A 27,577-nucleotide genomic window follows, 5' to 3' on the forward strand; every position below is an offset into this window, starting at 1 on the left:
AAAATATCCTCCCGTCCTACTTTAGCATTGAAATCCCCCAATAAAATTTTCATGTGATATCTAGGGAACAGATCAAAAGTATGTTCCAATTCCTCATAGAAGCTATTCTTTATATGGTCGTCTTTCTCTTCTGTAGGGGCGTGAGCATTTATAACTATGATGTCGCACCATCTACCCTTAAGTACTAAATATGATAACCTGTCACTGATAAATTCGACATTTTTTACTGCTGATTTTATTCTTTTATGAACAAAGAATCCTGTTCCTTATTGGTGATTATTGTTTCCTTCCCCATAATACAACAAGTAATCTCCTATTTGTGATATGCCATTCCCATCTAACCTAACCTCTTGTTCTCCTACGAAGTCTATTCTATATCTAGCTAGTTCTTTTGCTACTAATGTTACCCCTCCTGTTCTATAAAGACTAGTTACGTTCCAAGTGCCAAATCTCTAATCCTTATTCCTTTGCTGTGGTCGTGCCAGAGAATCAGTCCTATTCCGAGGCTTATTATAGGGATACGTAACAAGCTGTTTTTTACGGTGATGGGTTGTTAGCCCTTCGCCCAACCCCCAAGCTGGAGGACCACCCCTTATCGGCTGTCCACGACTGCTTATTCAATATATTCGCAGCTACCCTCCATATCTGGAGGCCGTCTCCTCTATCCGCAACCTGAGGACGCGCCATGCCGTGGTGATAGGGACCCACAATACATGGACAAAATATTAACTAAAAATAAAAAAAAATTGTCCAGGGTCAGAAAAGACCCCAGCTAGATTGTACGTAATTTTAGATCTGATAGATTGTGAAGGTTAAATGCTTTCACTTGTGTGCTTCCAATTAAGGGATGTCAACCCTGTGATTGAACGTAATTGCAGGGTTATGTGTTAGTACCGTATTCAAAAGATGCGGCGTTAGATTTTTCAAAAAGTATTATTTTGTTTTATTTTTATTGCGTCTGTGCAATACTGTGTAGTGTAATATTATTATTAACACTATTCTATGTTACAGTTCATCTTTTCGTATCTCTATTTTGAAGTACCTTTCTTATCCGTTAGGACGGAGATTCTCAGCCAGAAAACACGAAAGAAATAAAAGAGGAATGTGAGAACGCCACATATGATCACGATTCAGCCGTGAAATGTGAAACACCTACGGCTTACTTTTCGTTCGTCTCTGTGGAGTGTGAACCTGAGGTGAGTATTGTTCATAACAGCTTGGCTTTTTCTAGCATTCGTACTCCAAAGTGGTGAAATATCTGCAAATTCTTTTGTAGTGTTGAGTTCCATAAAATTTCATTGTACTCAACTCTACGAGTATTGTGTATTGTAAGAAATTAATTTTGAAACCAGAGCAAAATAAATATGGGACGACTGAAAGAGACAATCTTAAAAAGTGGAAAGAGAGAAAGGAGAATGGCAAAGATGGCGACGATAGCAACGACAATGCCCAATATCTTTAGCTACTTACATGACATCCAATGCTTGGGCATTTAAAAAAGAAAAAGTCCATATTCAACAAAAAATATGTGATTAAAATGCTCGTGCGTAATAATACAGTATCCTTCAATGCAATGAAAGTCTGCGCTGTATGGGGTATGCACCAGCTCGTAAAATACTTCATCTATTTTCGGGAATGAAACTATTTTTGTCTTGGTTTGAATGTTTTACTTTTGTTTCGGTTTAAAAATGGAAAGTATGTGTCTATGATAAGAGAAATAATTATTGAAGAACATGCAATATATTCCGAAATTAGCCCATCCCACAACAAATTTTTCACAAGATCTGTGTGTATTATCACTTCAGTATTGCAGAACTATCGATAGCAAATCAAGTGAGTAGTAGCAGAAGTCTGTAGCTGCTCTCGATGCCGAGATATTGCTGAGAGAGTCCCGTGACATACGCAATTTCGGCGCCTTCATGTCTATAACGACCGGAGTGGCATTATAGGGCGTGGTCACACAAATTACATTGGTTCATGGACTAATTACTAAAAATATTAGCATTCGGCAGAGTACGCATTTGAAATTCTGCCATTTTTATTTCACCATGGATCCCGGAACGAGTGCTCATACTCGGTGAGGGAAAAGATGTATTCTACGTCAAAGAATGTGACAAAAGTAAGGAATTAATGATAATTGTAAATATTTCTATACAGAATCCTGGTACATACTTCACAACAAGAAATTTATTTCCCGTAGGACGTAGGAATATGGATGTCGATACCAAATAATTATTGGTTGTGTAACTCATCGTTTAATTTGAATTGCCCCAGTCCGTGCTCTTCACTGAGTTACGAAATTATCTTTTCATTAGTTGTTTCTCTTATGTTCGTTCTATAACGACATTTTTGTTCCTTAGGAAATTTCGTGTAATGTAGATACTGTGAAGGAAGAGGTTCTAGACGTGACAACAGAGGATGATGGCTCTCCTAACATGTGAGTACAGTAAGATGTGGACTTTGATATTCAACTATACTTTCAGTGCATGAATAATGACTTAAGTCAGTCATAACGTGTCGTTTGCTCTCTTCTATGAAAAAACTGTGGTTGACGCACATACCAATACCGGTACTTAATGTTACACTTATTGATGTGTGCGAACTGAAAGATGAATTGAATAGGTTGTCCTTGAACAGGAGTATGATATTTAATGGGTGACAAATATGGCTGCAGCGATCTGTTCTGGCTTTTATCGCTCATTTGACTTGGCTTCAAATTGACAGCGATGATCTTCGTTCATTTAGAAAACAAACGAATGACGACAACACCACAATCTAGAATATACAGTCGCTAAGCTTGAGGTGATTTTTTGCAACTGAGAGTACTAGGAGCAATAGACTGTGCTGGTACTATTTCGCATTGTCTCTGATGAGGCGATAGTGACGATCCTAGTGGTTAGCAACTATCTATGGGTGCATATTCCCAACGTATTGAGCTTCGTGACTATTATAACACAATATGGCTGCAAAACATCGTGTACCGTACCTATTTAGCAATTTCTCACAAATCAATGATGGTACTTTAATTAACTATGTTTCCAATCATCCTGCCATGTACAGCTGTTAAAAGAAAAAGTGGCCGCTCTCCTGGAACAAAGTTCCCTTCGGGTATCTCCGCTATAATTCGGAGACAGGCGATGTTACATGTTGTTGGACCACGTTGCCTGATATCTACAGTTATAATTGAAGTATTTTCTCTGTGATTCGATAGCGTAATGGTAGCGTTCAGGCCTCTTATTCATGAGGTCCTGCGTTCGACTACAACCTCGTGCTTTTTATGTTCTTTTTTGTTATGTTTTTGAGAGAGACAAACTATACATAATGGCTCTTTTCTCTTTTACGATTATTTTAGTAATTAACATCAGGTTCATTAATATATTATGCCATGACTTTATCATTATGATATTGTTGCTGCAAATGGAAAGAAAAAAGATTTTATTCTCAATAAAAATATCTTTCGTGGCATATACAAAACAAATTTACTGGCGTCGGCCTTAAAACATTCAAACAATTAAGCGTTCAAAAAACAAAACAAAAAGCCTATCTTCCTCTTATCTCGATCATCATGCAGTCGAGTGGGCATGGAATCGACTAGTCTTTGTAAATAGCGACTGTTCTTAGACACGATATTCCAGGCATTCTGAACATACCCACATACATAAGTGTTCTGTCCATGGGCAGGTCTTTCATTGCAAACCCAGCAATCTCCAATCTTTCCTATTTTCTGCCTTCCTCTTAGTCTCCGCATATGATCCACATATCCTAATGTCTTCTATTAGCCTATTCTTTTCAACCAGAGACCCAACCAATTCCTTTTTCTCTTTCTAATCAGTTTCAGCATCATTCTTTCTTCACTCACATTTTCAAACACAATTTTATTTCTTATTCTGTCTATCCACTTCACACGCACCGTTTTTCACCACATCCACATTTCAAATGCTTCAATTCGTTTCTCTTCATTTCGTCGTAATGTCCATGTTCCTTCCCCATACAGTGCCACACTCCACACAAAGCACTTCACTGGTCTCTTCCTTAGTTCTTTTTCCAGAGGTCCGCAGAATATCCTTCTTCTTCTTCTATTAAAAGCTTCTTTTGTTCATGTTTGCAGTTTTTCTTGGGAAGGATAGGCCTAAATGCGATAACATCCCGTTGCTTTCCGCACACCACTATCTCTTTCGCATCTTATTAAATTCCAGGGGACCCAAGCATGGAGATGAGGAGAGTGGATTTGACTAATTGGGCCCTCCGGACTTCACCGAAAATCACGGCAAGGGTTAAATATTAATTCTATCAGGATGTTTGACCCGATCAGAGACCGGGAAATCTCAATTAGCCTTTGCCCCCCTCATCCTGGACTAGCTTCTACGAATCATCAGAAAATCTTAGAGTGTGATTGGGCCAATTTTTCCGAAAATGTTTCCACACTTTTGCCCTCGTAGCTCAGCGGACGAACGTCGAAATTTAGATGTCAACGTCTCAGGTTCAATTCCTCGTTACTCCTTTTCATTTTATTGTGGTTCAAGATAGTATAATGTAATAATACAAAAAGAAAAACTAATACCAGTATTATGCAACTGGATTTTTCCAAACCTAATATTAAATTTATGTTATTTATATCGCTAAAGAACGATTACAATATAAATAACTAGAATATTATTTATACAGTATCACTAAAGAACGATAACAGAATATAAATGATAAATATCGGTTTGTTTAATTAATATAAGATATTATATAGCTAATATTTAATTATCTAAATAAAATAACCTATTTTACAAAGAAGGATGGTTATTTGTGTTGTAATAATTACTTACATAAAATACAGATTATTTATATTGCGAAAGAACAATAACAATATAAATAACTTGAATATTATTTTATAATGCTAATGAAGGAAAACAGAATATAAATGATAACTTGAATATTATCTATATCGCTAAAGAACGATAACAATATAAAAAACGTGAATATTATTCATATCGGAATTTCACAGATTTATTACAGATGTATTTAAGAAATTGTAGAAGAATAGTAATTAGTAACAGTGTCCTATTTATTCTTCTTGGAGCCAAATTTGTAACTTTTAAAAGTGTGGTTAATATGTTGAAGTGTATGTGTTGTAACGGATGCTTGATTTGTTATGTATGTGAGTCAGTTATGTGATGCTTGATGTCGTCGCAATGTCGTAATTATAGTTTGATTGTGTCTGTATGACTATTGTGAATTAATTTATGATGTATGGTACGGAAGGCTGCGTATTTGTGTTATAGAAGTGTTACGTATGTGTGTTGTTAATGTTTTTGTATGTTTCAAATTGATACCTGATATTTATTTTGCAATCGCAATGCCTAATTTACGGTTTGTTTATGTTTTGTTTATATCGCGTAAGCTAATTTAATTTTCTTTTCTATTTCTCTTTATGCTTATCTTTTTTGTGTATGAAACTATAGCCCTAACATACATATGTAAAATAGGGCTAACCACCATTGGAGATACAATAATAAAAATTGTTATTCATATCGTTATAAAACGATAACAGAATACAAATGATGACTTGAATTTTATTCATATCTCTAAAGAACGATAACAAAATATAAATAACGTGATATCCATAAAGAACGATAACTGAATATAAATGATAATTTGAATAGCATTTACATCGCTAAAGAACGATTAAAAAATAAAATGAAAACTTGAAGAAGGCCCGAACCCACAACCTTTGAATCACTAAACAAGCACTCTACCGCTGGCCTACGAGGCGCAGACATGGAACAGTTTCATAGTTCAGGAACTGCTTATACAAGAACATGCATCGTGTAACATCGCCGCGACCCGAAGTGGACTTTGAAAATATTCGCTGTTCACGAGTGCGGCCACTTTTTTTTTTTTGACAGCTGTACAATATGAGTTCAAAAAATGCCCATAAAAAGGAAATGTGGAAGGAAGTTGGTGAAATTGTAAGCAAGACTGGTGAAGTATCTGTATTTCAACATAGGTTAATGCTATGTACGTAGTACAGTCATTAAGTTCTAGTACTGAGCGCATAGTGGCGTTGTGGTGCACTATAGCGCATAGGTGGCGCTATGGTATGATACCTTGTCAGTTAGTCTCTCGACCCAACACGAGACAGTTGAATGCATGCACTGTAAGCAGAACTACGGTCTTTGTTGTGACGGTGATTTGAATGCGCGCGTCGGAACTCGAGTATGTTGCAGTTTGAGCAACGGGCAAACGTCACGTTCTGTCAGAAATTAGGCGAAACTGCTATAACCGATAATAACTGGAGACGAAACATGGTGTTTCATTTACGATCCGCAACTGAAGCGACAATCCGCCACCTGGAAAACGCCATTATTTCCACGACAGAATAATCCACAACAAGACAGGTCAAAAGGCAAGGTGATGCTTTAACAGTTTTTTTTATTCAAATGGAATTGTTCACACAGAATTCATCCCACAAGGTGCAACTGTAGACAAGATCCTCTACAAAGAGATTCTTGGCCGTTTACGCAATTCAATTCGTCGTAAGCGTCCTGAGCTTTGGCATAGGAAGAATTCGCTGTTGCTACACGACAACGCCTCTGCACATCGCTCCATCCTTGTCCAAGAGGAACTTGCAAGGCAACAGATTGCTGTTTTGCCACACCCTCCGTACTCACCTGATCTCGCACCATGCGATTTTTTTTCTCTTTCCTCTCATGAAATCAATCCTACGAGGGCGTAATTTTTATGCGGCCGAAAAGGTCATGACTGCCACAAGAGAAGCCGTACGGCATCTTCCTGCCAACATCTTTCAGCTGTGCTTCCAGCAGCTACACCAACGTTGGCAGACATGCATAGCGGCCAACGGCGACTATATTGAGGGAGGATGTCGATCTGTTTAAGTGTACGCCGTATCACGCGGCATCTTCTGAGACATCCAGATTCTTGTGGGTGCCTACCCTTCAGGCGTCAGTGTCAGAACTTAATGACTGTACCACGTATATCCCAATACATTAAAAAAAGAACAATAAAAATATGATCGATTTTTAAAGACAGTGTTTATAAAAAAAATTGAATTTAGTCTTGTTAGAGCAGGAATGTGTGGTGTGTCAAAGGAATAGACTGTCTTCTCCGAAAATTCTAACCTATAACGACGATTAATGTAACCAATTATTTGAGATCATTTTAAAATCCTAATGAAGTGTGTTTTAGCATTAGTTTTAAGTTGAATAGCTTGGACAAAAGCTTGAATGTTGTAACCATTATAATTTAGAACAAACGATAGAATTAATTTTGATACGAATAGCTTACGCGGAAAATAATTTCATTATACGATACATTTTTATTTAAAGTGGCATTAACGCAACAATGTATTTCACTGATATCATTTATCTCTTTCTTCTTTACTAGAAAAATAAGCCTTAAACTTGTCTCTAACCTCTAAACTTGTCTCTAACATTTAGGATGTGAATTCTGAAGTCATTCTGAGTCAAAACGTTCATATGAATATAGGTCCGTTTACGAACGGTTAGGGAGATATGGCTCTTTGATTTCGCAAAAACTTCTGGAATTCCATTGTACTAACTCGCATTTAGAGACAGATAACGGACAAATTTAAAGTTTATATTCACGTATCCATACATACCTAATATTCAAGACGTCGTGATCGATGTTTTCGCACATTTTCAAAGGTACCTCCTTCTGCTTCAATGTACTGTTGCGCTTTGGCGTGAATCGCGCTCATTGCTCGGGAGAGTTGCTCGTGGGTATTCTTTATGCGGCGTGCAGCATCCAAAATGCGGGCGATTAGCGCCTCTCTCGTTTCCACCTTCCTTTGCTATACCAAGTCTTTCATCCAACCCCATAGACAGTAAATACTCTTCGATATGGTACCCTTCTGTTTGGAAAGCGTCGTTCATTTTCAGCGACGGCACGCAAGGAACTTCCATCGCACAAACCATAAACATACACAATATCGGCGTATTCTGCAGTCGAAAATTTATAAGGTATCTTGAAAAAACAACACTTCGGGTAACTGTACCTGTATAACTACTGTAATTTAGGTAGCTGATTGAACTGCTGTGAACTGATAAGCAATAATGTATTTGTGTTATGCGCGGGTTCTGTGTCATTACATCAGACAAAAGCAGGCGATTGAACTTTTGTAATGCCTCATCACCCGATTTTTGAGGTGAATGAACTTATCTTATCCACCTCGCTCACAATGCAGATTCCAATGTTACGTCATTCATTGCGATCCGTGTTCTTGTCTCACTTCTCACGTCAGCAGCATATGGTAACGTCTTATTCACATTGGGGTGAGACGTTTTTACCAAAAAAAAATGCATCTAGCTCCGCCATCGTTCGAAAACGGACCTATATTCATATGAACTTTTTCACTCAAAATGGCCTAAGATATCGTATCCTAAATTTTAGACCTTTCCTCATGAATCACCCTGTATAATACACGTATAAGCTATATAGTTTCTGATTGCAGAAAACATACTAGATTGTCATCAAATTAATTTCACATTAAATGTAATTGACACGCCGCTGAAATAATAGTTAAGCTTCCCTGGTAAGACGTGTGAACACACATCTTCGTATTTACAGGCCTGTGGAACAACGTTACCATCACGACTTCCGAATTCAAGATCGTGTCGATTGGAATATTTCCAAAGAACACAGCGGCACCACCGATTGCGCGGACGACAAACCCTACAAATGCGAAATATGTGGAAAGAGATTTAAACAGAGGCGATACCTTGCAGCTCACACATTATCACACTCAGATGATAAGCCTTTCAAATGTGTTAAGTGTGATATGACTTTTAAACGAAGAAAAAATCTTTTAGAACATTCGTTTACACATACAAGTGAAAAACCTCACAAGTGCCAATATTGTGAGAAGAGTTACACTCACAAACATTTTCTTGTGACGCACACTTTCACACATACCGGCGAGAGACCGTACAAATGCCACATTTGTGAGAAGACTTTCAAACAAAAACAGAAGCTCGATATACACGCACTAACGCACACCGGTGAGAAGCCTTATAAATGCGACATATGTGAGAAGCGTTTCAGCCAAAGTCAGAATCTTGTCACGCACAAATTGACTCACTCGGACGAAAAACCTCACAAATGTGAAACTTGTGGAATGGGTTTTAAACAAAGACATAGTCTAGTGGAACACACATTAACACATACAGGAGAAAAGCATTATAGTTGCGACATTTGTATGAAAAGTTTCGCACGGAAGAATGCCCTTACAGGACACAGGTTCACCCACGCCACCGATAAACCCTTCAAGTGCAACATCTGTGAGAAAGGTTTCGTACAGAAACAGGCTCTTATCGGACACTTTTTAATACACTCGGGCGAAAAACCTTTCAAATGTGACTTTTGTGAGAAGAGTTTTAGACAACGCGCCACCCTTGAAGGACACAGATTAATTCATACAGGCGAAAAACCTTACAAGTGTCTCGAGTGTGGAAAGAGTTTTAGAAAAAACCAAAAGCTTAAATCTCATAGGTTAATACACACGGGTCAAAAGTCTTTTAAGTGTGATATTTGTGATGTGTGCTTCTCCGAAGTGGAAGAACTTAACAAGCACAAATTAACACACTCACACCTGAGCGACTAAAATTTTGAAAAGAAAAAGAAAACTCTTTGAGAATGCATTCTGAATTAAAGATGTCAGAGGCCTTACAAAAGAAATGTGATATTTGTAACAACTGTTTTGTATAGATATTCCTATAGAACATCTGTAGTTATGAGAAAAGGTTTGGTGATTAGATTTAGACCATACAAATGTGAATATACATCACGTACATTATATATTAGAAGAGATAAAATTAAGAAAACATTATGGAGTTAAAAATACGAAAATTGTTTGTCAGGGCACATCTTATATCGGATAATAAAAAATTGAGAAGAAATTGTTTTATCACTAAAATTATTGGACCATTTTCTATACTATTTCGTAAGAACTTAAAGGAGGCGATTTTTTTAGTTCGTTATTTAACGACGCTGTATCAACTACGAGGTTATTTAGCGTCGATGAATTGGTGATTGCGAGATGGTATTTGGTGAGATGAGGCCGAGGATTTGCCATAGATTACCTGGCATTCACCTTACGGTTGGGGAAACCCTCGGAAAAACCCAACCAGTCCAAGCGGGGATCGAACCCGCGCCCGACGCAACTTCAGACCGGCAGACAAGCGCCTTAACCGACTGAGCCACGCCAATGGCTAATTAGAAGTTGAAAAGACAAATTAACGTTATAAAATTACAGAATTTTTTAACTTAATAGGTACCTGTATAATGAAGATGTCAACGCTTGAAAATTGGTAACTGATCAATTATAAACTTAAGGAATTATTTTTATATTTAAAACATATAGATTCCTGGTAACACAATTATTTTTCACACTTACTTACTTACTGGCTTTTAAGGAACCCGGAGGTTCATTGCCGCCCTCACATAAGCCCGCCATAAGTCCCTATCCTGAGCAAAATCAATCCAGTCTCTATCATCATATCCCACCTCCCTCAATCCATTCCAATATTGTCCTCCCATCTACGTCTCGGCCTCCCTAAAGGTCTTTTTCCCTCCGGCCTCCGAACTAACACTATACGTATTTCTGGATTCGCCCATACGTGCTACATGCCCTGCCCATCTCAAACGTCTGGATTTAATGTTCCTAATTATGTCAGGTGAAGAATACAATGCGTGCAGTTCTGTGTTGTGTAACTTTCTTCATTCTCCTGTAACTTCATCCCTCTTAGCCCCAAATATTTTTCTAAGAACCTTATTCTCAAACACCCTTAACCTATGTTCCTCTCTCAAAGTGAGAGTCCAAGTTTCACAACCATACAGAACAACCGGTAATATAACTGTTTTATAAATTCTAACTTTCAGATTTTTTGACAGCAGGCTGGATGAGAGAAGCTTCTCAAGCGAATAATAACAGGCATTTCCCATATTTATTCTGTGTTTAATTTCCTCCCGAGTATCATTTATATTTGTTACTGTTGCTCCCAGGTATTTGAATTTTTCCACCTCTTCAAAGGATAAATATCCTATTTTTATATTTCCATTTCGTACAATATTCTCGTCACGAGACATAATCATATACTTTGTATTTTCGGGATTTACTTCCAGACCTATCTCTTTACTTGCTTGAAGTAAAATTCCCATAATTTTTAAAAATATATAACAAATATAGTTGGAATAGTTAATATATTACAGTTTGCTTACAAACTGAATACCAGTACACTATTTTTAGAAGAAACATGTTTTTAATAACACTGTATAACTTGGGAATAATCTTATTAGTATTATTTTGAGGCTTGCAGGATAAGAACACCCTCATTTTGCACATTCGACACAGATATCTCTCCTGTGTTCCCAGCATGCTAGTTCGTTGCGCTTCACACAATATAATTTACTGTACATGTCACTTGAAAACTCGCTCAGTCCATAGACGGTGGATAAAAAATAAAACTAGCCCAGTCCTTTTATAAAAATGGACTGAATACGTATCTGGGTCGCACTCTTCAATTATTGTTGTATTTATTATTGATTATTATTAATAATCAGGCGTATAATACGCTTTATCCAGTGGTTTAGTTGCACCGGAATGCCCTTCTGAAAATAAAAATGTACAGTATGTAAGCTACTGTGTAGTACGTCCGCTCAAATGAGAGCCACTTGGAACGTGCGATTGGACACATTTACCGCAGGGAGCAAGTAGGCACGCGACTCCGAGCAGGTTCCATGTAAACAACGCTGCGTTGCCATCTCTCCCTTCTGAAGACTGAAGTGAACCTTCGTGTGCGTCTTGTACATACAGAAATAAAACACGAACACCTATTCTGAGTTTGTTGAGTGACTACTTAAATCAATTACACAAGATTCCAAGCCAGCTTCTAACGAGCGATAATCACTTTCTTTTGTCTTTACATGTTTGATATACTTTACTCAATGCTTTTTATTGTTAATGTCGTCCATCACATTTACTGTTAAATCGCGTACTTCTTGAACAGTTTTATTTCCCAATGCATTTTCTGACGGGACATTTCTCTTCAGTTCCGACTAAACGAATTCTATGGCAATGGTGGGGGGGCAGTCGTAGTACAACATGGTCGTATTTTGATGATAGTTCGTCAATTACATACATATTTCTTCTGTAATGGCTACGTTTTATCTCTTGTAGTAGATGTAACTTTGTTGTTGGGACTGGCGAGGGCAAAGGGATGTTATTTTCACGTTTTAATGACATCTGTTGTTGATCTAGTGGTAGGTACAGGATTCACAATACGGGAATGGTATGGGGCATTTTCCATAATGATGACAGACGGTTCTTCCAGTCGTTTTAGCAAACATTCCTCAAACCATTCTTCAAAGATCAGCCGGGGCATCGCACATACTTTGATGGGTAACGAATAATGCTCCTGGAATGAAACCATTGCTTCCCCTCACATGTAAAATTAACATTCGTTGTCCTTTACCCGAAGAAAAATTGTCATCACAATAACTTGACCCATCTCACCAACGACACTTTACTCCGTCATGGGTATCATACCATGTTTCGTCTAAGTATACTTCTTCATAACCCGGTTGTCGTTAATACTCTATATTCCGTAAATATGAAGACCGCCACATCCGTATTCGTAATGATTCCATTGCTGCTGGTTGAGATCCATGAATTTTATATTTAAACCCCATTGAATGTAATAGTTCCATTAAAGTATTTCTTTGATACGGAAACTCATATAGGGTAGCTTGTGTTTTATTACGCATTACATTGAGAAGTTTGACGTTGGAGCTATTTTATTTTCGATTTATATTATATGGAACACAAAAGCCACAATATACATTTATAGTCTTCTGCCTTGTTCTGAGCTAACTGTATTATACTTTCGGGCTCGTCTGAAACCGAATACTATATGAACTTGTTCTCGGAGCACCGACTTAGATCTGTCAACAGCGCTGGCGTACCAACAACCAGCCGCGTGCTTTCAGACTGAAACACCTGACGCCTCCCGCTCAAGGTAGGTGCAAGTGGCTCTCATTTGAGCGGACGTACTATATGTCAGAAACATGAGGATGCCTAACATGACATACAGTACGATTCTACTTGGCGATTGCTAAATTGATAAGATGAGTTCTGTAATTTTTTAATTTTTTTAATTTCTTCAACAAAATCGCTGGTATTACCGTATTTATGTAGTCATCGGCAGCTATCGTAATGAAATGCATGTCCGCAGAATGGAGTGTTCCACAATGAGTGGCAGGATTGTAGGCAGGGCCAAATCTACGTACGTTAGCTACTTGGCGCCTCTATGCAGAGAAAAATAGTTCCGCCCCTTATTTCCTCCTATATGCGTCATTTGGATCAACTGAAATAATTGATTCCGCGTCATTATTACTGTTTCTAATATCGGAAACGCCTGACTCAGATAAACCACACACTCCACTATTTCCGGTACTGTTCGCCACATTATTACACTCTGTTGTATCTGGACTCGAACTGGAACAAGCTGGTTGTGTTTATTTTAAATATCACATCTATTTTTGCACTTTTTGTCACAATTTCCTCTTTTTTTATTTGCCTTGTCTTTCGCAAGTTTCCGGTATTGTTGTTTAGTCAACTGTCCGAAGACAGGTCTGGACCCCACAAGTGACACCATCAAGGTATCACTCATAAGGCAACTAGGCCAGGAGATAATAGGGTAGGGTGACCAGTTTCTTTCCCCCTCCATTGCATATATTGTTGACTAGTTACATATTACACTAATCAGATTTCAGATGCAGTTCTTCCTCTGACACATAGTCAAGTGAGATGTACTGTTTGATAATAGATTTACGTATAAGCCAGAACTTCAATCAGAGGTGTTTCCGGTACCGGTATTGAGAAAACTTAGCTTTTTCAGACTGTCACTCATTTGATGAATATTAAAATATAAATCACCTAGGTGCAAAGCAACCGTTTCAAATTAAACTGAACTGTCACAATGGCTGACGGTATTTTCTTTGAATTTAAGTCTGAATAGGGATTATTGAGTGTTGATACTGGCTACTCTTATGACAGAGTTAGCGGCATCTCTCATCACAAAGCTTATAATTGCGAGCAACGAGATTTGCTTTCCTAACGTACAGATGAGGGATTTGTGCGGTTTGTCGTCAGGTTGCGTGTGCATAGACATTATACAGCTGTATGCCCAGTGCCTGTGTTGACTTCCGACGTGAACAAACTACGCGAAGAGTACAGCCTAAAAATGAGAAATGCAACACTCCGTTAATGTCTAGCAGATGACAATTTACAAATATGAGGGATATGTAGAAATATTAGTATAGTTAGAAGAAGAAACTTGCCTTTATGATTCATCCATAGCTTCAGAGCCATCACAAGCCGAATTGCACTGCACTACTAACATTCTTAAATTATCGAATGTCAAACGTCGTCGTCGATCACTCAGACAGTTTTTGAACTGCGAGAAACTTCTTTCAACGTCACAGGACGTTAGTATACTATCCTATCGTCAGATGATTTTGCATTATTCAGCCTGTTACAAATCGTTAAATAGATCTTTATTTTGTGTTATTTATTCTTTATTCGCTGTGTGCAAGGTCCTGCAGGTCCTTTCTTGATTTTTTCTGACACCTCTTTTATTATTGCTATGCCCTTGGATATTTCCAAACCAGATAGTCGTTACGGAGAGTTGTCTGATTCGGAACGCGCTGCTTGGTATATTTTCCCAAAAATCCTCGAACGGAATATTTGCTTTAATCATCATCGCACATAAATCCTTAACAAATTCTGATTTTGCATTTCATAGTGATTTTGATGTTGAGGAAATCACCACCTTTAAAGCGTTTGCAATATTGTCTTTATGTTTTCTGCTGTTACAATGTCTTTCTACGTAATACATCCTACATAATATTGTAATTTCATACTCACATACTGTACATACAATTGTGTTTTCTTGGATGCTGTATCTCCGTAACAAAGTATTTAATTTCACATCATTAAGTTTGCTTAGTTTCCGTCATTGTAGGTAACTATTGCTCACTACTTCCGTTCACTACTGCAGTGCATTGGACTATGAAGGCCTCTGTTCGTCTCGTGTTGTTATGATAAGACGGGAAGTAGGCAAATGGATAGCGTGTAGTTGCATTTCTTTTGGTTGCACTGGTTGTAGTCGTTAACCTGTCCGTCCACCCAGTGGCGGCCGAAGGCCATTCTGTCAAGTGGGGCACAACCTTAATGATGAACCCTGAAAATTAAAAACATATAAAACCAATTTATGTGCACTAACCTTTCTAATTCTTGTAGATGAGCTCCATTTTTCGGTTCTTTCTGCGAGAAAAAACCTCTATAACTCTATTGTTGAAGTTCGGAATAGAATTACCATCTTTCTCTCAATTGAGAGCACTGCTACGCCCAGAGGACAGTTAAATGGAATTCTAAGTGTAATTCACAGAAATGCGCTGATTCTCACTCGTTCGTACTCACAGATCACGCAACTGCCTACCTTCTTACTACCGGAGCACTAGACTTGGCGAAACTCAGTTGAAAACTGTAGTGTACTCTGAAGGCGGCAAGACGCCCGCCAAGATTCTCTATTGTCAGTGACAAAGCTTTTTGAGAACTGCCAACTTCATGTATTGTAATGTAAACTTTCTTTTTTGGATACGATGGAAGCATAAAAGTTTACAGGGCGCATTAACAACATAACTGTGACAAATGAATATCTATATATACATACACACGTGATTTATACAATGAGTCGAGCTTCTAAATTAGTAAACTTACATTTAACGTTTTTCATGTCAAGTTTAGCTGTAAAATGTCGTCTGCTATTCAGCAAGTATCAACACCCCTAAAAATGGCACGCAGCTAATTGGACTGTTCCTAAACTAAAGAGGCTTGGTGGGCACGGCAAATACAGTGCCCAAAGACACGGTCTGAGGCAAAGAGCTCCGCCTTCCTACAACTCACACCCTCGTCCTTTCCTCGTCCATGGCTGGGCACGAGAAGAGAGAGACCATTTTATTATCTGTTCAAAAGACTTGGGTTTCGTAGACTACTACACATTCTGAAAACATTAGTAGCAATGAAAATGTGAAACTCTTTAAGTTATTATTTCATAATGCAATTAAATTGTATTATAATATAGTCATAATACGATAATAAAAATCACTGGGAGGTCACGTGCCCATGTGCCCCTTAATAAAAGCCGCCCCTGCGTCCACCTATGCTCCCTGTCGAGTCAACGTGTTTTTCGTGCTGCGCACAAACTCCTCATCTTTAGTAATAAATAATAATAATACCAGTAAGTTCTTTAATGCTATCACGTGAGACTCTCACTGTGAGAGGATATAACATAGAAAAATGCTGTTATCGTATTGTACACTATTATTGAAAAACCGTCTTTTTTCCGTTGGCAGACCGTTGATTAAATTTGAACTGATTGTTGCCAATGTTATTCATATCATCTTCATTGCGCGTTTAAGTTCATGTTCTCTTAAAGAGTTATGAATAAAATTTAAAAAATATAAAAAAATTAACAGTAATAGCTTAAAAGCCGCCCCCTCAAATCTGCCGTCCTAGGCAGCTGCCTAACCTGCTTAGGCCTAAATACGCCCCAAATTGTAGGCTACGCCTTGTGGATGGTCGTCATAGGATTCTCTTTTTCTCAGTTTATTTCCCTAATTGTATGTGCTTCTTTGCATCTTGTTACATACAGACGTGTTCCGAAAGTCATAGCCTTCTTGATAGTGTATAGGCCAAAGTAGAAATTAATAATATGATTTGATTTTGGTCGTACTTTTTACAAGTTCCTGTCGTGTCAATTCTTTAAAAAGAAAGGGCGGGGATGACATTTGCTGGATTATATTCCGTTTTCTTTCTTTGCATATTCTACAACTTTGCTAAGCAATGGAAATTACGAAAGTAATACATTTCCGTTCTTTTAAATTTTCGAACCATGATTTACATTGTGCTCAAACCAAATAGGCTTTAACAATAATAGGTATCGTACTGCAAAGTTCACGATAAGAGTGACGAATGACTCATCAAGTTTTTGTACTTCAATACGTGGTGTAAGTCGTAAGGGTTATTCTCATGATTGTTACACACAATGTCAGCGAAAAGTGGAATTGTTTGTTCTGTGTTCTTCTGTAAAAACTACGCATGGCAAAAAGATTCTAGATCTTTCTTCAGATTTCCAAAAGATAAAGATAGGTGAGTAGTCATGTAGGCCTGAACACCATTAACCTACTACTTTCCTGCTACAAGACATTATTATTATTATTATTATTATTATTATTATTATTATTACTACTACTATTAAAACTGTGACTGTATTTGTTTTTCTTTTAGATGTGCCATATGGGTAAATAAATGTAAAAGACAGGACCTAGACGAAACATTTAAAATTAGAGGAACAGATTATCTGTACAGAAATCACAGAATATGTTCAGATCACTTTATATTATCGGACTTCAATAACCCTCGTTTGAAAAGTCAGGGGTAAGTAAAAGTAAGGTTTAGGCCTGTAACACACTTGAGGAGTTTTCGCTAACGAGAAATGTGTTGCGAGAAAGAGGCGAAGAGCCTTCCTCCTCACACTTGGCGAGTTCTCGCTATCACAGATCACTACTCGCTATGATCATCTATGCACTGCCTTCATGCAGAAAGCATTTATCTGATTATAGTAATGACTCGTTGGGGGAAATATTATAGGTTATGTATTTACGTATATTGTCGTACTTAAATATATAACCTGTAAGTATATTGTCGTACCGTACTTTACAAATTACGTACGAACGCTTTGTTGAATCTGAGTATTCAGATGATGAGGAAATGGAGTTACATGAACATATTTTGTTCATGAAAAGAAGTAGGCCTAAAATTAAAGCCAGAAATATCTGAAAATTACATTGTATATTACGAAAATAAGGGCGAGTTTTGGACACTGGTTTCGATTTGAATGATGATACGTTTAGGCCTTATTTCAGGCTCATTGGACCACAGTTTTTTTTTTCCATTCATGATATGATAGAGAATTCTTTGTTATATTCTGATTAAAATTACGTAAACTGTTAAGACATATAGATACATTGTTTCAAATGTTTAATCAATACTATTAAATCTCATCAAAATAAAATATAGCCCTATTTATTTTCAGATAATCTGATATTTGTCTCCAGATTTCTTCTTTAAGTTTCGTGTTTTTATAGTTTTCATCCCGTGTATCATATAAATAGGCCTACGGGTGATATCGTACAAGTTCGATAAGTTTCTGACTGCAATTATCAGCCATCTTTCCTCATTTTCAAATAAAAAAAATACAATTCATCGCCACCTGTGATATCTCTTTCTACATTCAATCGTCATAAAGAGTATAAATGTCAAACATCTTTGATAAATGTGTCAAGAAAATTCGCTGAGCTACCGATTCCAGCGAGAAACTCGCGCGAGGTTTTAGCCTCGAGCGAGAATAATCTCTTCCAGTGTGTGGACGTCCATTTGAATCCATGTTATCAATTGTTTAATTTTCTCGCAACACATTTCTCGCTGGCGAAAACTTTGCAAGTATGTTACGGGCCTTAATTGGAAGAGTAACGAAGTTTCAAAAATCAGTCATATACCTGTTAATATTTTATATATATTTTTAATAACAGACTGAAGAGAACAGCTATTCCTTCGCTGAATTTAACAGCTCCTCTTTCCAAAAATATGGATCAAAGTACAATGAAAAAACCACGAAGGGCCCCAAAGAAACGCATTAGTAGAACTTGCATCGAGGAGACGGCAGGTTCCATGATGCCAGACGGGAACGATGATACTTCCCTACCAGGTAGGCTACCTCGTAATTAGATAGTGCATTAGCAATAACATGGTCTCTTTGCTAACTGAATCAGTTACTAAACTGCATAAAACTACTTTACTTTCGTCATAACAAACACAGTTTCTTGATTGTTTCTCCATATGCAAAACTGAAAGTCGTGACTATTTTCGCATCAAATAGATGCATATTGTAATTTGTAACGTAAAAATATGAATTAATGATTTTGTGAAAAAAGTGGGTGGACTCATGTTTTCTCATAAAAAAAAAACTGATTCAGTTATTCGCACAAAATGATTTACCTAGCCCTAGACTTTCGAAAATTTGTTACCTAATATTTCACTAAATTTAAGTCCCCGTTTATTATTTAAGATGCAAGGAATCTTGAAAGGTCTAAGATGCTCAAGATTTCACGTAAAGGCACTTTCTAAGAAATTAATTGCAGCTCAAAAGTTGGCATCTAAACACCAAAAAAAAAAAAAAAGAAGAAGAAAAAAAATTCATTTCTTAGGGCGAAAGTGAGAACTCTGAAGACAGTCATTTCAAATACTTACTTAATCAAAATTGTTCAAAATGATGAATTCATTATGTCGCAAGTGCACTTAAAAAAAAAAAAAAAAAAAGAAAAAAATGGAAATATGGTATTCCAGTTACGATAAAAATTTTGCCTTCACTCTTCATTATTGCTCACCTGAAGGCTAGAAATTTTTAAGAAGAGAATTATGTTTGCCAACAGTCAGATGTCTACGAAATTGCCTTCATGGATTAGATCATTTTATTATTAAAGGTAAATTCTGGAATTCTGCCACTGAATGAAAAGGTTGTAACTATTATTGTAAATGAAATGTCTTTGAAGGAAAATATAACCTATAATGCTAAAGCAGTCTTTTTTTAGGAATTCATTGAATTAGGTACATACACAGTCCTAAGCAACCAACTTAACTGACCTCAAAGTTTCAGAAGTACCACTTGCAAATCGAACAGTGGTTTTATGATTTGAGGAATGTGCAGAAATTTTAAGCAAACCATAGGTTATTTTCTATCGAAAGATGCCATACATGCAGAGATTTTAAAATCACATCTGCCTAATGTATCTAATAGATAAAATAAAAATACAGGGTTTATCCTTAAAATTATCGTTTCAGACCAAGGATCAAACAACATTCAATTGCGAAGAATGCTTGGATGTAACGAAGTGTAGCCTATTTCTGAACACAATGGTGAAAAGACATATTTGTTTCATGATGCACCACATTTGATTACGAGCATAAGGAATAATTTAAAACATTACAATTTTAAGTCATTTGGTACCTAATTTAATTAAGTGGGAATACCTAGAAAAAACTTTATTTTATAGGTAAAGATATGAATCCCAGGCTTTGTCCTAGAGTAAAATTTAATTGCTTGAATCTACCACCTTTCACACCAATGTGAGTGTGCCTTTGCTGCACATTACTAAGTCATTTTGTTGTTGTTTTCTAATGCCAGGCGTTTGACAATAAAGTGATTTCACCTCTTGCACTCCAATATTTTTCAAAGATATTATCATGGTCAGCCACTGAAGCACAGATTTTGAGGTGTTCCTAATCCATTTCTAGGTTTGCGTTGCACAATGGGCAGTTAGGGGACTGATATATTCCAATTCTATGCAGGTGTTTGGCCAAACAATCATGGCCTGTTGCCAATCTAAACGAAGCTACAGACGATTTTCGTGGTAAATCGGGAATTAACTGTGGATTATGATGCAGAGAGTTCCATTTTTTCCCTTGTGAGTGTGTTATAAAATTTTGTTTGTTGAAGTCTAAGTATGTAGATTTAATAAATCTTTTCACAGAGTAATACGTAGATTTAGTAACAGGTCTGTAAGTAGCAGTGCTGCCCTTCTTTGCTAAAGCATCCGCATATTCGTTACCCAGGATTCCATAATGGGATGGTATCCATTGGAATATAATTCTTTTATTGAGTGATATTAATTGAGAGAGCATTTTAGTTATTTCTGCTGTTTGAGATGAAGGTGTGTGTTTAGAGACGATTGATAGAATAGCTGCTTTGGAGTCTGACAATATAACTGCATTCCTAAATTTATTGATGTGGCATAGAAGATTCCTGAGACTTTCACTTATTGCAATGATTTCTACATCAAAAATTGTTGTTCCATACCCAAGAGATCTATAAAGTGAGAAGAGACAGCACGTAACACCTGCACCGGCACCTAGTTCTCTGGAGATCAAGGATCCGTCGGTGTATAAATGAAGCCAGTTTTGTGGAGGGTACCTAATATTAATTGTTTCTGAAGACAATTGTTTCATTATTTCAGTGTTTACTTCTGATTTCAGTATTCCTTCTGTTAAATTTAGATTATATTCTATATTTAATAGAGTTAAAGGGTTTGGTTTAATTTGTAAGTTTTCTTTTAAATTCAGGGTATTGATTTTCTGTTATAATTCTTGAATCATGGATATGAAACTTTTTTGAGTTTTCAATCTACAGAGAGGACTGTATGAATTCCAATTGTTTCCTGGTAATCTGATAAGTTTTTCATATTGAATCAGTGCTTTTTCTTCTATTGTCATTTTGATGCTGTTAATATTAGTGAGGAATCTCATAGAATCCATTGGAGTTGTTTTGATTCCACCAGTAATGAGCCTGAGAGCTTGGTTTTGAACATTAAGTCATTTTGTAAGAAAAGCTATGGCAACCCTCATGAAATTCATACAGTTATACTGGAGAACGTTCCATCTACTGCAGACTTCATTCTGTTCATGGATAGAGCTTTTGATTATTTTAATTCTTCTAATTTCCAGACTAATAAAAGCTTAAATAGGCCACAAAGTGAAAAGCTCAAGTTTTAATTTTTTTTTTTTCAGCTATGATGGATGATATAAAAGTCAAACCCGAAGTGCTTCCGTGGGGTCTACCAGAGTATGACACAAATGTAGATGGATGTTTATCTACGGTAATGTATATCATTTCCATCATTCCATATTTTGAGATGTACATTATGAAATAAGTGCATGAAATAAAAATACACACACAACCACAAGGCATGATTTGCTTTGACATTAATAAGATATACACATGATACACAAATTTAATGATGCTGGTAAAAATAAAAAATGTAGCCTACTTTCCTGTGTGTGCTTTCTTTTAATGAATATCAGACTACCTTTTCAACTTCAATTTCGGGAAATGTAAATTCATTGTCGGAAATGTTACCAAACTCAGAAAAGAATGAAGTCAATTTAGGATTTGAAGGTTATTGTCATTATTTTCAGCTATATAGCTGGTATGCCTAACATTACCTGTGTGTATATATATAATTTTATTACATATGTGTTAAGATAATTTATTCTAGGCCTACATATTGTTTTAAAAGAACATGTTATACACAGTGAATCTTAATATGTGGGACCCACATTACTGGGGTGAAAGACACGCCGAAGCAATGAAAAAATGCTATATGAACATGTGTCCATTTATACCATGTTTCAGAGTAATTGGTACAGTTCTTTTGCAGTTGATTACTTCAAAGCAAAATACCAGCTTGAAAACATTGAGGTGATTGGTCTTCTTATTGGAGCTCGTGGTGTGATTCCCAAGTTCTTTGAAAGCTTCAGGAAGACTTTTGAATTACCACAGACGCTTACCACTGACATCATAGCTTCAGTTTTGAAACGCTCTTGCCAAATTCTGAGTCATCATATTCACTCTGTTTAATTTCTTTTTCTTCACTTTATAATTCATATATGTTTATTTTAATTTTCTGTCAACAAATTTATGTAAACATTTAATATTGTAGAATTCATGTAGGAGAGTATACTGAGTCCTTCTGGGCTACCTCCAATGGGAGGCAGTTAACAATTTAAATTTAGAGAGGCATTTCCCGGTCGGGTTGAATTTCCTGGTTGAGGTTTTTCAGGGTTTTTCCTCAACCATAAGGCAAATGCCAGGAAATTCGGGCCGCAACATCCCTGAATATCACCGGCCTCATTCATCACCGAAATCATATTCATAAAAAATCAGTAATACATATACAGTCGCCATCTAGTTCACAACAATAGAACCAGTCTCAATAATAGTACACAGGCCTTCGGAGTTCAACCAAAGATTAACTCATGATATGACCAAAGATGTTAAAGCGAGTATAAGCAACAGTGAGGGGGAAAAAAAAAAAAAAAAACATAACACAGCCTAGTATATACCTACAGTCACGAAGCTTGAGTTGTGTGAGCGTGCTAGGAACAATAGACTGTGCAGGTACCATTTCGCATTGTCTGTAGTCCTAGCGATCCTAGTGGTTAGCAACTGTGTGTGTATGCATATTTACTACGTATTGAGCTTCGTGACTGTACATACTAGACTGTGATAATAAATGCTCAAAATGACCCTCTATGGCTTGAATGCAAACATGCAGTCGTCGTCGTATAGAATTCCGCAATCTTTAAAATAAAAACACAGTAGATTTAAGTCTGGGAAATGTGCAAGTCATCGAGTGGGTCTTGTGCATCCTATCCACTTCTTAGGAAATAGTTCATTCAACACATTTCTGGATTTTTATTTGTGGGGCCATCTGAAAGAATTTGTACACTCAGAACCCACTCCCACCATTGAAATACCAGTACTTCGCCAGCGTATACAAGATAGTTGCCAACAAATCCGACAAACAACTGGTACATTTGAAAGAGTGCGGGATTCTACATGACAATGACTGCATTCTTACATTCAAGCCACAGCGAGTCATTTTGAGCATTTTCTGAAATGTTAAGTCTTTCTATCATTACTGCAAGAGAACTGTATCAACAACTCGGAAATACGGTTCAAATGGACTCGTGTACATATAACATTTTTTCATTGTTTTGGTGTGTCCTTCCCTTGGTTACAAGGGTCCCACATAGTAAGATTAATTCTGTATATATGGCTATACACCCATTCAGTGTGCAATGTTTATTGATAACATTCGTTTATATGGCAACAAGAATTGTTGCTGTCATCATAATTCATATAACTACACCTAATTTAATGTAATATTATTGAAAATACAAATTAGGTATGTAAACAATATTAAAACTTTCCGAAATGAGATTTATATTTTCCGAAATTGAATTTCCTTACCTGAAATTTTCTATACCGTACTTTGTATTACTATTTCTGAATATAATTGAACATCTTCCGAAGTTGAGATTGCAAAGGTATAATGACTGAAAATAATAGTTGGATACTGTGTTTGTATTCCGAAGATGGAAAGTTGCATTTTCCTGAAGTTATTATTGTGTTTCTTCTTTAATGTCTTTGTACAAATGTTGTTGTTGTTGTTTTATAATGCCAGGCGTTTGACAATAAAGTCATTTGACCTCTTGCACTCCAATATTTTTCAAAGATATTATCATGGTCAGCCACTGAAGCACAGATTTTGAGGTGTTCCGAATCCATTTCTTGGTTTGAGTTGCACAATGGGCAGTTAGGGGACTGATATATTCCAATTCTATGCAGGTGCTTGGCCAAACAATCATGGCCTGTTGCCAATCTAAATGCAGCTACAGTCGATTTTCGTGGTAAATCGGGAATCAACTGTGGATTATGATGCAGAGAGTTCCATTTTTTCCCTTGTGATTGTGTTATCAAATTTTGTTTGTTGAAGTCTAAGTATGTAGATTTAATAAATCTTTTCACAGAGTAATACGTAGATTTAGTAACAGGTCTGTAAGTAGCAGTGCTGCCCTTCTTTGCTAAAGCATCCACATTCTCGTTTCCTAGGATTTATACAAATGTATAATTGTATTTATTGGTACTATGCTATGTTATACTGCCTAGTTTCCTCCTTTTTTTAAGCACATCTACGTTTTTCTTCCTCTACAGGATGAAAGTTCCCTGTTACAAGACATGAAAGAAGTAAAGGTCAAGTGTGAGGACCCCACATATGAACTGGATTCAACAATGAAATGTGAAACGCCACCAGTTTACTTTTCGTTTCTCACAGGAAAGTGTGAGCCTGGGGTGAGTAGTATATACTATAACTTACGTTTTTCCTCTTAGAATTTTTCTTCCAAAGTTGTGAAACAGATTTCTGAATGCTAATGTTCTGCTCTGTTTTACATTAGCTCTGAAACTAAAGCTTAATAAATGTGGGACTATTAAAAAAAAGGAAAGGCATAGACAGTGTGGTATGCTACGAAATTTAAAGACGTGGTAAGATGCCAAGTAGGTTGTGTAATTTGTCTGCCTCACAACTCTGACGTAACCCAAACATGGAGTCAGTTTCTGTATGCTCTTTGTGTTGTGCAGAATTATAGTATCTGTGCTGTGTTAAAATAACGTGTTGTTAACGTCCTATGACTTACGTGATAGTGTAGGCCATCATTTCCCAAACTGTGGTTTGCGAAACCTCCACAGATTGTTTCCCTAATGGCGAATTTTGAGGTTATTGTTTTCAGTTCTTTGAAATGAAGCGTATGTTTAAATATTTAGTGACAGGGAGTAGCTTCCTCAGTCTGTTATAAACTAAGGACAAGGCTTTGATTGTGGGCACGGAGTTGCTTGCCCATGCGATGGAAGGGAGGAAGAGACGGGCAGGTACAAATACATACACCACTTTGATATAGCTTTATGTGATTAGAGAACAGAGTTATTTATTAACTTACCTATTTAATTTTGGTTTGAGTGTTTTAAATGTAAAATAATTATATAATTATTTGACATTGAGGACGTAGCTGCAATAAGGGCCCATAGCCCCATAGGACCTTTTTCCGGAGAATGCATAAACCAGTTATCCGTAGTTTCTTTGTTATACTCACAAAGTTTCGTTGAGAAATGTTGAACAGTAATGCTGATAAACCTGTTTATTTTAATATATTTTACAGGCCCTGCACTGTTTTTAAAAATTTCAACTCTATATATCTCAGAACAGCATTTTGGAGTATGGGCCCTTATTGCAGCTACGTCCTCAATTATGTAGTTTCAATATTTTAAACGTTGTTGCGTCATTTTTAGAGGGGGATCTTAAGATAGGCCCATTTACAGTAACTACAGCGACTTTAAGTTAACTTAAGTTTGTTAAATATTATTTATATTAATAATATTAAATCAGATCTTTGTGAAAGGTGTTCACGTATCTAAAAAGTTTGGAAACCACTGGTGTAGGCTATAATGGTTGAACTAGTTGCCCGTAATTCAGGGCTCACATCATAAGGAGTAACTCTTTAGAAACAGTCTCTTGTCTGACGTCGACGCGTCATAATCTAAATACATTGTTATAAAACTCCCTCATGTATTCGATGCTTTATGTTAGGTTATTAGTTTAAAATATTTCTCTGTTATGTCACGTTAACTGTCATTGCTCCACACGTGTCGATGAATGCCTCTTTTTCCGGCATGAACATAAGACAAATAAACGGTTGGGGCGCGGAAGGATTTTGCATTGGGTTTGTTGATAAGCAGAGTCTTCTTGTGTGGAATGAGGATTATTGTTTTATGTTAGCTGTAACGGCACTTTTCTTTCGCAGGAAGAATCATGCGATGTGGATATAGTGAAGGAGGAGATGCTAGACTTGAAAACAGAGGATGACGACTCTTCTGACAGGTGAGTGCATTGAAGTTGTAGATTTTTATCGTCTGGTTTGCTTTCAGAGCTTCAGTAAGGACAACAAAGTCACAATATGTTTTTCACTCTCCTCCACGTGAAAGGTATGACTGAAATACATAATGTTAGATTTATTGAAGTGTGCGAGCTGAGATCTTTTGTGGAATTATTAGAGTTACATAGAGAATTTGTATCAACACCATGAACATTAATCACTTCTTTATTATTACCATTATCTTGGTGTATAGAGCATGTTATTGTCGCCAATCTGATTCGGTTATTTTTAGTAGCTGGTATTAGTTCACGTGGGGGCATTTTCAGGTTGTTAAATTGTCTCTTTTGTAAGTGTGGTGTTATGGCAGAAGCTGATATGTACAATTCTGATAAATATTTTATTTTCTAGATATGTTAGGAATGTTGGTTTTAACGTTATGGGAAAATATATGTCTACTTCTATTAACACCTAACACTAATACTAATAAAAAAAAATATTTCCTTTAATGGATCCCTGATTTTTCCTGAGAAAAAAAAAATTTTAACTGCTGTCCTGTAAAGTAGGGAAAATATACATATAATCTTTTGCCATAACTTGACTTATAATTTTAACTTTCTAACTTTAAACATGGTGCTAGTTTCGGCCCAAGACTTTATCAATCAATCTTCTTAATGTATCCAGCTGTTTGCTGACAACATAAAGTCCACTGTAGTCTATTCAGTTGCTGTTTTTCACGAGAAATGAGGGGTATTTTGATCGGTGTTCATTATAGATGCCTGTTGCTAGTAGCCAGAGTTGGGGTGTAGTCAATATATACTGCAGGACTGTGTCTTCTGCAACTGGTACTGATGATTTTAATTTGCTTCTTTTGTGGTTTATGGATGGACAGTATAGAAGAATGTGTTCCAGATCTTCATCATGATTATTACACCACAGACAAGTAGGATTATCAGAAATGTGAAATCGGTGTAGGTACAATTGAGTGACAATGTGACCTGTTCTGGCTCTTGTTAAAAATGTTTGGACCTGTCTGGGCAAGTTTTTGTACATTTCCAGGTCATTTGGTTTCTTTTGTACAGATTGTAAAATTTTTCCTTTGTCAGAAGAGAGCCAATTGTTGATCCATAGGTGTGTAAAATGAGACTTTACTGAAGCAAAAGCACT

At 36.7% G+C, this 27,577-nt stretch overlaps 1 protein-coding gene across 4 annotated transcripts in view; it reads left to right on the forward strand.

The window, feature by feature from the left end:
- LOC138691506 (zinc finger protein 85-like) overlaps positions 1-27,577 on the forward strand; it is an 88,768-nt gene that overhangs the window by 38,040 nt on the left and 23,151 nt on the right. For 3 of the 4 annotated variants that reach the window (XM_069813557.1, XM_069813484.1, XM_069813494.1), the window contains 7 exons: positions 1,059-1,196; positions 2,361-2,437; positions 17,375-17,524; positions 18,679-18,854; positions 21,710-21,798; positions 24,699-24,836; positions 26,342-26,418. In XM_069813557.1, coding sequence (XP_069669658.1) covers positions 1,059-1,196; positions 2,361-2,437; positions 17,375-17,524; positions 18,679-18,854; positions 21,710-21,798; positions 24,699-24,836; positions 26,342-26,418 — 845 coding nt within the window. Of the gene's footprint in view, positions 1-1,058; positions 1,197-2,360; positions 2,438-16,719; positions 17,237-17,374; positions 17,525-18,678; positions 18,855-21,709; positions 21,799-24,698; positions 24,837-26,341; positions 26,419-27,577 lie in introns of those variants that run through there. The other variant, XM_069813504.1, reaches the window with a different exon arrangement.

The sequence above is a fragment of the Periplaneta americana genome, chromosome 2 (genome assembly GCF_040183065.1).
Source record: "Periplaneta americana isolate PAMFEO1 chromosome 2, P.americana_PAMFEO1_priV1, whole genome shotgun sequence".
Classification (NCBI taxonomy): Eukaryota; Metazoa; Arthropoda; class Insecta; order Blattodea; family Blattidae; genus Periplaneta; species Periplaneta americana.